The sequence below is a fragment of the Rhinopithecus bieti genome, unplaced genomic scaffold, assembly GCF_001698545.2.
Source record: "Rhinopithecus bieti isolate Rb0 unplaced genomic scaffold, ASM169854v2 scaffold_35859, whole genome shotgun sequence".
Taxonomy (NCBI): domain Eukaryota; kingdom Metazoa; phylum Chordata; class Mammalia; order Primates; family Cercopithecidae; genus Rhinopithecus; species Rhinopithecus bieti.
Window position 1 is genome coordinate 421,305 of NW_016814962.1, and position 10,801 is coordinate 432,105.

Here is a 10,801-nt window from a genome sequence, read left to right on the forward strand (position 1 = left end):
CGGCGGGCCTGACCCCTACACTGGACAGCAAGGAGGTTCGGCGGGCCTGACCCCTACACTGGACAGCAAGGAGGAACGGCGGGCCTGACCCCTACACTGGACAGCAAGGAGGTTCGGCGGGCCTGACCCCTACACTGGACAGCAAGGAGGAACGGCGGGCCTGACCCCTACACTGGACAGCAAGGAGGTTCGGCGGGCCTGACCCCTACACTGGACAGCAAGGAGGAACGGCGGGCCTGACCCCTACACTGGACAGCAAGGAGGTTCGGCGGGCCTGACCCCTACACTGGACAGCAAGGAGGAACGGCGGGCCTGACCCCTACACTGGACAGCAAGGAGGTTCGGCGGGCCTGACCCCTACACTGGACAGCAAGGAGGAACGGCGGGCCTGACCCCTACACTGGACAGCAAGGAGGTTCGGCGGGCCTGACCCCTACACTGGACAGCAAGGCGGTACGGCGGGCCTGACCCCTAGAGCAGAGAAGGGCATCACTGCACAGGACACTGGACAGCAAGGAGGAACGGCGGGCCTGACTCCTACACTGGACAGCAAGGAGGTTCGGCGGGCCTGACCCCTACACTGGACAGCAAGGAGGAACGGCGGGCCTGACCCCTACACTGGACAGCAAGGAGGTTCGGCGGGCCCGACCCCTAGGGCAGAGAAGGGCATCACTGCACAGCAGGGGGCCTGACTGGCAGCAGAAGGGACAACCCCAGCGAAAGTCCGCAGGAAATAGGACAGGGGCTGGACTGACAGCCTCCCTCAGCCCCACACCCCATCCAGGCAGGAGCGCTGCCTGGCCCAGGGCAGGTGGGTGGGAGAGCTCATTGGGTGGGCAGCAGCAGGGCATGGCCCCTGCTGCAGGTACCTGGGCTGCAGCCGCAGATCCCCAGGTAGGAGCCCAGGTACGAAGGTCGGCATAGGGTGCCCCAGAACCACCCATCCCCAGTAAGACTCAACAGGCGTGGGGCCCTGCAGCTTCCCCCATACAGTGAGTAGGGTCCACGGGCCTCCCGGGCCTGCACAGCCACAACCTTCACTGACACTCACCCCTAATTAGGGAGGTTGTATGTTCCATTTTCATTTCTTTCTGGAACCAAAGGTATTTAAAGGGTTTTGAAAGGTCAGATGAGCTATTTCTCTTTCTCTGTTGTTGGTTTCCAATCTTATTGCAATGTACGTGTCTGCACGGACACTACTCTTTGCAATTTGTTTAGGTCTGAGGCATGACCAACTCCAGTAAAGGTACCACAAGTTTTTGGGAAAACACAGACTATATTCTGTGTGGAGAACAAAGCTCTTCATAAGGAGAAAATCTCGAAGTCAGTAGAAGAAAAAAAGGAGATAGCCTGGTGGCACCAGAAGCAGTGGGCAGAGCTGGGTCCCAACCCAGGCAGCCTGAAGGTCAGGAGGGCCCCTGGGCAGTGCAGCCCAGCCTCCGCCTGGAGGAACTGTAAATGTGCATGCCAGTAAGAGTCTTGAAACAGACAAAACAAAAAACTGACAAAACTATAGGCAGGAGAGGACAAATCCAGTCACTGTACCAGGTCTTCATGCACACTCTCGGTGACAGACAGACAACCAGCCAATGGGGAGGAGGGACACGCTGCACTGCACCGGCTCCCTGCAGGAAATGCATTCAAGTGCCCAACACACACGCACTTCCACAAAACTGGCCTTCCACCGGGCCACAGAGCACGGCTCGAAGCATTTCAGGAGACTGAACTCACACAGAGGGTGCTCTCTACTGCAGAAGAATCACGCCGGCAGTCAGGAAGAAAGGCGCGGACTTGTACTCCTCTACTAGTAAGTCCATGGCGGGGCAAGGAAACAAGCACAACGGAAGCGTAAGGATCCATCCACTCTGCTGTGAGGGATCACTGCAAGCCCAACGACCCCTGCCAGCCTAGGCGTGTCGGTGCTGGCCACCCGTCGGCAGCAGCAGCCAGGAGCAGAGGCAGGTGCTCAAGAGCCCAGCCTCCTGTAGATGGTACAAGAGAAAACAGCCAGGGTGATGTGCTGTCCACACAGAGATGTTCTACCTGTCCCAACCGCCTTCCAGCACACAGACCAAGGCTGCGGGACATGGCTGCACCGATCACAAGGATCCCTCACATGGTCCTCACATTCCTGAGAGTGTACTCAATGAAACAGTGAAGCCGAAGAGGTCCTAGCACACAGTATCCCTGCCTGGACTGACCCACACTCAATGGTGAAGACTGGATGCTTCCCCAGGATCAAGGACAAGAGGATGTCTGTTCACACCACTGCTATTCAACGTGGTAAACAAACAAAAAACAAGCACTAGATTGGAAAGGAAAGATAACACGATCTTGTACATAAAATCCTAAACGACCCGCTAAAAAACTCTTTTTTTCTTTTTTTTTGAGACGGAGTCTCGCTCTGTCGCCCAGGCTGGAGTGCAGTGGCACAATTTCGGCTCACCGCAACCTCCGCATCACGGGTTCACGCCATTCTCCTGCCTCAGCCTCCTGAGTAGCTGCGACTACAGGCGCCCGCCATCACACCCGGCTAATTTTTTGTGTTTTTAGTAGAGACGGGGTTTCACCGTGTTAGCCAGGACGGTCTCGATCTCCTGACCTCATGATCCGCCCGCCTCGGCCTCCCAAAGTCCTGGGATTACAGGCGTGAGCCACCGCGCCTGGCCTAAAAAACTCTTAAGAGTAAAAAACAAGTTCAGCCAGGTTGCAAGATTCAAGATCAATATATATCAACTGAGAATACGTTCAACAAAAGGAGTATGAAACTTGTACTCTGAAAACTACTAAAATTGTTGAAACAAATTAAAGAAGACCCAAATGAATGGAAAGACATCCCGTGTTCAGGTGTCAGAACACGTAACACTGTTTAGGTGGCAGTGCTCCCCAAAATGACCAACAGACTAATACAATCCCCGTCAAAATCCCCGCTGACTTCTTGGCAGAAACTGACAAGCTGATCCAAAATTCACAGGGACTTCAAACAGACAACATAACACTTTTGAAAAAGAGCAGTTAGAGGACTCACAGTTCCTGATTTCAAAACTGACTGCAAAGCTTCGGTGTCCGGAACAGCGTGGAACTGACGCCAGGACCGTCACGCAGTCACTAAGCCAAACCGAAAATCCAGAAATAAGCGTTCAGGTTTACAGCCAATGGATTTTCAACAAGGGTACCAGGAGGATGCCAACTGGGAAACACAGTGCTTTCAACACACGATCCTGAGAAAACTAGGTCTCCACGTGCAGGAGCGAAGGTAGGCCCTTACCTTCTATCACCTGCAAACACTGACTCAGTATGGATCAAAACCTACAAGTAAGAGCTGAAGGCACAAAACTCCAAAAAATCATAAGCAGAAATCTTCACGATTTGGACTGGATTAGGCAACATTTGTTAGTTATGATACCAAAAGCACAGCCATCAAGAGACTAAATAGGTAAACTGGACACTATCAGAATTTAAAACATTCATGCTCCCAAAGGATACCAGCGAAAAATAAAAAGATAAAAGAAAATGAAAAGAACACATGGAATGGCTGAAAATGTCCTATAAATCACCTATCTGATGAAAGACTTGTACCTAAAATACATAAAATTACACATCCAATAAAAGACTTGTATCTAAAATACATAAACAACTTTTTCAACTCAATCATAAGAAAAATAACCCAGCAGACATTTCTCCAGTTTGTGGTGAACTGGCACTTTGACAAAACGCAGTGAGAATGTCACTACAATATCCAACTGCTACAAATGTGTTGTTTCTGCCTCCATCTCACTGAGCCCAGCAAGCAATGGCTGTGGACCCTGCGGGATCCACTGGGTTCTCCCCAAGCAGCCCTGGCAGAGTCTGCAGGACACCCAGGAGGGGACTCAGGGCACAATTCCTCCTGGAAGGCGGCCTGGGCTGGGCGTGCAGGGTGACAAGAAAGTGGCAGGCCATGAAGTTCACGGCTGAGTCAGTGCCCCCCACCCTAGCACCACCATCCCCATCTCTGGGACCCGCCGCAAGCTCAGCGGCATCCATGGTGGGAAATACCGTTCTGCAGGGTCTGCGCTCTTGACTCCTTCCCCAGATTCACGTGGAAGCCGCCACCCAGAGTCGGGGTTTTGCCAGCACCTGTCAACACAAAAAAGACAGATCAGCCAAAACCTGGAGAAGATCTGCATTTACAACCCTTTCATGACATCCACAGACACAAAGTGAAAGCAAAGCGGGGGTCAGCACTCACGGGGAAGCAGCAGGGTGGCCCCTGCACCCCCATTACTGAGCCAGGAACCCCAGTGGGAGAAGCATCTCTCACTCTGCCCAGCCAGCAGGGTTGAGGGTGGGCCAACTGCACTTTCTGCATTTTCTTTTTTCTTTTTTTGAGACGGAGTCTCGCTCTGTCGCCCAGGCTGGAGCACAGTGGTGCCATCTCGGCTCACTGCAAGCTCCGCCTCCCGGGTTCATGCCATTCTCCGGCCTCAGCCTCCCGAGTAGCTGGAATTACAGGTGCCCACCACCACGCCCGGCTAATTTTTTGTATTTTTAGTAGAGACAGGGTTTCACCGTGTTAGCCAGGATGGTCTCGATCTCCTGACTTTGTCATCCGCCCACCTCGGCCTCCCAAAGTGCTGGGATTACAGGCACTTTCTGTATTTTCTAACCATGTCCCTAACACACTGCAAGTCCAGAGTGGACTCTGTCACACAGCTGCCGGGTGAGAGCACAGATGTATTTCCAAACCTCTGCAAGTGGTGTGCACACAGTGTGAGCTGGCCCTCCCCCGTGCCCCAGGCCAGCCCACTCAGATGTCACTCCTGCATGGTGACCACATGTGAACGCATCCACCTCCCTGCTGGACTGCAGGGGATGCAGGTACCATCCCATGTGCCCCAAGGCACTGCAACCAGCCAGTCTGCAGAAGGCCCCCACACCTCAGCCCACCCATGCACGGGGAGGCTGCAGCTGAACCTGCTGGGCACTCTACTCTGGAGCTCTGCCAACTAACAGCATGCCTACCACGTCCACCATACTCTGCCCTGCAGGGCTTCGGGGTTAAGACCTGGGCCTGGCACATCAGGTGGACATGCGGATTGTTCACCAGGTTCACCAACCCGAACACTGCAGCCTGATCTTCCAACGAGAACAGTGAGGTGAGGCCCCAGGCATGCCCAAAGATGGGGGAGCTGGAAAGTGCCCCCCGCTCCGCAGCGTCGGCCCTCTGGCTGGCACAGGGGCCAGCGCATTTGTGACAAAACACAGACACAGGACTGGAGGCTGCTGCAATCAGGGGACATGCAGACAACCTTGGCCCCCTGGGGAAGGCAAGTGTGCAGGGCCTGTCAGAGGACACTGGAAGGATGGGATGCAGACACAGAAAGCCAATCGATGGAGCCTGGGGCCAGGCCCTGCGGGGAAAGCATGAGGCAGAGACCTCAGGGTCACCCAGGGGCGGCTACCAGCACAGACAAGGCAGAACAGGCATGGCCTCTAACAACACTCTTTAAAGACTCCAGTAAAATGATTGTAAAGTTCGGCTGGAAGCAAAAAGGAACTAGAGCAGCCAAGAAAATTGTGAAGAGATCAAGGGGCAGCTGCTGGGCCTGTACAGGAACTCAGAGTTGAACAGGGTCAGGTGGCACTCAGCTTTCCCTGGTGGCAGCAGAGGCAAAGCCCAGGCCTTCTTCAGGCTGAGGCCCAGAGCCGGCCTCCTGCTGGGTAACGTGGCCACAGGGACAGCTGGCAGCAGGGGCGCTGGCACTGAGCACAGACCTCTCCAACAAAGGTGGTGCCGGAATGGGGGCAGTGCCTGGCGACTGCCTGGGTTGTCACAACTGGGATCTATGTACTAGTTTTCTGTGGCTGCCATAAAAATTGCCACAAACCTAGTGGCCTTCAAGAAGCTAGAGCAGGGCCGGGCGCAGTGACTCAGGCCTATAATCCCAGCACTTTGGGAGGCCGAGGTGGGTGGATCACAAGGTCAGGAGATCGAGACCATCTTGGCTAACATGGTGAAACTCCTTCTCTACTAAAAATACAAAAAATTAGTCAGGCATGGTGGCAGGTGCCTGTAATCCCAGCTACTCAGGAGGCTGAGGCAGGAGAATCGCTTGAACCCAGGAGGCGGAGGTTGCAGTGAGCTGAGATCGTGCCACTGCACTCCAGTCTGGTCGACAGAGCAAGACTCCGTCTCAAAAAATAAAAATAAAAATAAATTAAAAAAGAAGCTGGAGGAGTGGCCGGGCATGGTGGCTCACACCTGTGGTCCCAACACTTTGGGAGGCCAGAGCAGGAAGATTGCTCAACCCAGGAGTTTGATACCAGCCTGGGCAACACAGGGAGACTCATTTCTACAAAAAAAACTGAAAAAAAATCAGCCAGGTATGGTGGCAACTGCTTGTGGTCCTACTACGGCTCACACCTGTAATCACAGCACTATAAGAGGCTGAGGCAGGAAGACTGTTTGAACCCGGGAGTTCAAGACCAGCCTGGACAACATAGCAAGATCTCATCTCTACCGAAAAAAAAAAAAAATTAGCCAGGTGTGGTGGCACATGCCTGTGGTCCCAGACCAGGCAGGCAGATTGTTTTGAGTTCAGAAGGTGGAGGCTGCAGTGAGCTGTGATGGCACCACTGCACTCCAGCCTGAGCCACACAGTGAGAACTTGTCTCAAAAAATAATAAAGTAAGAGAAGCTGGAGCAGGTGACAGTGGTGTCTCCTTGTGGGGGCTAGAGAGGTCCTGGCAGTGCCACAGTGAGGTGCCTGCTGACATGATAATCCAGAAGACAGGCCAGGGAGCAACGCAGGGCTCAGGGGAGACCCATGCTGGAATAAGGGGGCTTTGAGCAGCACTGATGAGCCAACTCTAAATTCTGCAGAAATCTGGCCCAGGCCTCCTCAGGCTGAGCTCAAGGTGCCTGCATCTCCGACCCTCCCTCAGGGTTGTTTCGTAAGCAGTGTTTATTTATTGGTTTTTTTTTTGAGAGACAGTCTCGCATATTCTAATTAGTGTATATAAAGCTTTTAATAAATAATGCATATAATAAACTGCATTAGAAAAAGGACAATGATCAAATTACAAAAAGCCAGCCGGGCGCAGTCACTCACGCCTGTAACCTCAGCACTTTGGGAGGCCGAGGTGGTTGGATCACCTGAGGTCGGGAGTTCGAGACCAGCCTAACCAACACGGAAAAACCCTGTCTCTACTAAAAATACAAAATTCGGCAGGCGTGGTGGCGCATGCCTGTAATCCCAGCTACTCGGGAGGCCGAGGCAACAGAATCATTTGAATCTGGGAGGCAGAGGTTGCGGTGAGCCAAGATCGAGCCATTGCACTCCAGCCTGGGTAACAAGAATTGAAACTGTGTCTCAAAAGTAAATAAATAAATGGAAAGCCCCTGAAGTCCCACCTTCCAAGAACAGGGGACGCCATGCAGCCTCCAATATAGCCACGTTTCCCTGCCTAGGAACAGTGGGCAGCAGGAGTGCTTCTAACAGAACAAGGCCACAGTGAGACGACACACTAAATTACAGTGATGATTTCGATTCTAGTTGTGTTTCACGCAATCTCTTCACTCCTTGACCCATGCCCATCAGCTTGTACCACAACACACTGCAAAGCTGCGTGAGTTCACAGCTCCACACTCCACCTGCCACCTCTGCCCTCCCTCCTCCATTACTCTTTCCTGCACCCTCCAGCCTCCTGTCCCCTCCTCACACCCCAGGACCTCTATTTCCTGTCCCTGTGTTGTTCTCCCTGTACCCCAACACCACGGTCACCCTCCCTGGGGCCATGCTGCTGCACCTGCTCTGGAAGCGCCTCCTGGCTTCTGCTTCCCCCACACCCTGGTGCGTGCACACTTGCAGGGACATGCCCAGGACACATGCAGACAGTGTGAAACCTCAGAACACTAAGCCACAGGGAGGGTGAAAGAGGAAAGTGCCACCTCTGGCTGAAACTGCCACGATGCCTTCTACTTCTAAAAAACATTTGATATTTTCCATAGTGCATTTCTACTCCTGTTAGCTGGAACTAACGTGTGCAAGGGGCCAGGTCTTGTGGGGCCTGGCTGAGACTGCCCTCCTGTGGACAGCAGGGGAGGACCTGCAGTTCCACCAGAGCCAGAAGAGGGCCAGAGGCTGCAGGGGCACCTCTGAGCTCTGACAAAGCCAGCAACACTCCATACCGTGCACCAGACACAAAGGCGGGCCAGGGGCCCTCCATGTCTTGAAAGATCCAGCACAGCACTGTCGTCCATTTCACTCCAGGATTCTTCCAACACGGGAAAGCAATAACCTTTAATACTCACATGCTCATTTAACTTAACGGGGTGAGCTCAGTTTCAGGAGAACTGCTTGAACCCAGGAGACGGAGGTTGCAGTGAGCCAAGACTCCGTCCAAAAAAAACACACAAAAAAAATTTAACTGAAGGCTTTCTGTTGCTGCTATGAAACTTCCTCTTTTTAAGAGACAGGGTCTGGCCAGGTGTGGTGGCTCAGGCCTGTAATCCCAGACCTTTCCGAGGCCAAGGTGGGTGGATCACCTGAGGTCAGGAGTTTGAGACCAGCCTAGCCAACATGGCGAAACCCTGTCTCTACTAAAAACACAAAAATTAGCCAGGTGTGGTGGCGCATGCCTGTAATCCCAGCTACTTGGGAAGCTGAGGCAGGAAAATCGCTTGAACCTAGGAGGCGCAGGCTGCAGTGAGCTAAGATTGCACTGTTGCACTCCAGCCAGGGCAACAAGAAAGACACTCCATCTCAAAGAGAAAGAAAGAAAGGAAAGAAAGAAAGAAAGAAAGAAGGAAGGAAGGAAGGAAGGAAAGAAGGAAGGAAGGAAGGAAGGGGGAAAGAAAAAAGAGACAGGGTCTCACTCTGTCACCCAGGCTGAAGGGCAGGGGCACTATAGTGGCTCACTGCAGCCTCAACCTCTCGGGCTCAAGGAATCCTCCCACCTCAGCCTCCCAAATAGGTGGGGCCACAGGGCCTGTGCCACCATGCCTACCTAATGTTTTCTTATTTTTTGTTTTCTTTGTTTGTTCTTTTGGAGATGGAGTTTCGCTCCTGTCACCCAGGCTGGAGTGCAATAGCACGATCTTGGCTCACTGCAACCTCCGTCTCCCAGGTTCAAGCGATTCTCATACTTCAGTCTCCCCAGTAGCTGGGATTACAGGCGCCCACCACCATGCCCAGCTAATTTTTGTATTTTGGGTTTTGTTTTTGCTTTGTTTTTTTTTTTTTAGTTTTTGTAGAGACAATTTCACTATGTTGCCTACACTGGTCTCAAACTCTTGACCTCAAGTGATCCTCCCACCTTGGTTCCCCAAAATCCTGGAATTACAAGCAGGGGCTACCACACCTGGCTGGAAACTTCTTTTTAAGGGGACACACCTGTAGGAGGCCTGGCTGGCTGGGCAGTAATGGATGGAGAGGAATTCAGGGGTCCCACAGCTGAGTGCCCAAAGGAGGCTGCACCAGACCAAAGTGCATCCCAGAGTGCTGGGGACGGGGACCCAGGTACACATGTGCCTACTGGTGGGCTGGATGTAGCAGCATCAGACATCTGGGAGGAGCACTGACAAACAGGGTCGGGCACGGCAGCCCACACCCCTTCCCAGGCCCACACCCCCTCCCCAAGCCCAGACCCCTTCCCAGGCCCAGACCCCTTCCCCAGGCCACTGCTGAGGAGCTGGTTTTGTAGTGATCACAATTCGGTTATGGAAAACAGGACGTGTGTCACGCTGCAGGCTAACCAGTGGCTTCCTCTCTCACCCAGATGCCAACGGGACAGAATCCACCCGTTTCCTGAGGGTAGGTACCTTCAGCCGCAATTTAGGGTTCTAAGGGTCACGGAGCAGAGGCAGAAGCCCGGAGCCTTCCACTCTCGGGACCAGAGCCCCACCAGGAGGCCAGGCCCATGCTCAGAAAACCCCAGGCCACAGGAAGAGGCTGGCTGGCCACATCCTTCGCTGAGGTAAAGGGAGCTTCCCAGCAAGCGAGGGCAGCTCCGCTTCCTGTGCCCCTCTCCAGGGCCAGTGCCCGGTGACATGCAGCCATGTCCCAAAGTAGGTCTGGCTGCATCAGGACCCCAAACGGAAAACAGCAGCACTCACGGACACCCCGGCTTCAAGGTTCTAACTGTGAAGCCACTGAAAGTTGTGATTATGGGAAATGCTCCCCACAACCACAAGTTCTGGTGACACTGAGGTGTGCTGCTTCTTGCGCAGGAGGACAAGGGACCCCCTGCAAGCAGGAGCCCGGGATGCCTGGTGTGGGGGGCTCCCAGGTGCTCGAGCTCCTGCCTGCGGGGCAGGGGTGTGGGCGCCATTACCATCAGCTGCTGGCAGAGGGAAGCCAGGACATAGCACAGGACACTGACGCGGGCTCACAGGGAAGTCTCGCCTTGCCTCAGTGGAGCAGACGACCTCCTCAGGGCACTGCCAAGGCCCCAGGCCAACAGTCCCCAACTCCACCGTCCGTCCGCCTGGCCCCTCCAGCCACACTGAGCCTCAGTCCTCAGACACCCACCTTCTCTCTGCACAGTCTCTGCTCGGGCAGCCCCGGGACACTGGAGCACCAGTGTCGTCTCCCCCGCAGGGCCTGGCTTCCAAGGTCAGGACCCTCCTGGGACTCTCCTGAGGCCTCTGGTCACCTGCCCTGATCCTTAGTTAAATATTCCAGAGTAAACTACGAGGCTGTGTCAGGCTTAGTTCTCAATTAATAGGCAAGACACCTAGGAAAGACAGTGGCCTTGGGACCTAGAAAATGACAGCTCAAAGAGAAAGCTCAGCTTCTTTTTTTTTTTTTTTTTTTTT

General features: G+C 53.8%; 1 protein-coding gene across 4 annotated transcripts in view; it reads right to left on the reverse strand.

Annotated features, from left to right (window-relative positions):
• The window catches only part of BRF1 (BRF1 general transcription factor IIIB subunit), an 80,320-nt gene that overhangs the window by 62,428 nt on the left and 7,091 nt on the right, over positions 1–10,801 (reverse strand). For all 4 annotated transcript variants that reach the window (XM_017852829.1, XM_017852827.1, XM_017852828.1 and 1 more), the window contains exon 2: positions 4,039–4,119. In XM_017852829.1, coding sequence (XP_017708318.1) covers positions 4,039–4,119 — 81 coding nt within the window. The remainder of the gene's footprint in view (positions 1–4,038; positions 4,120–10,801) is intronic.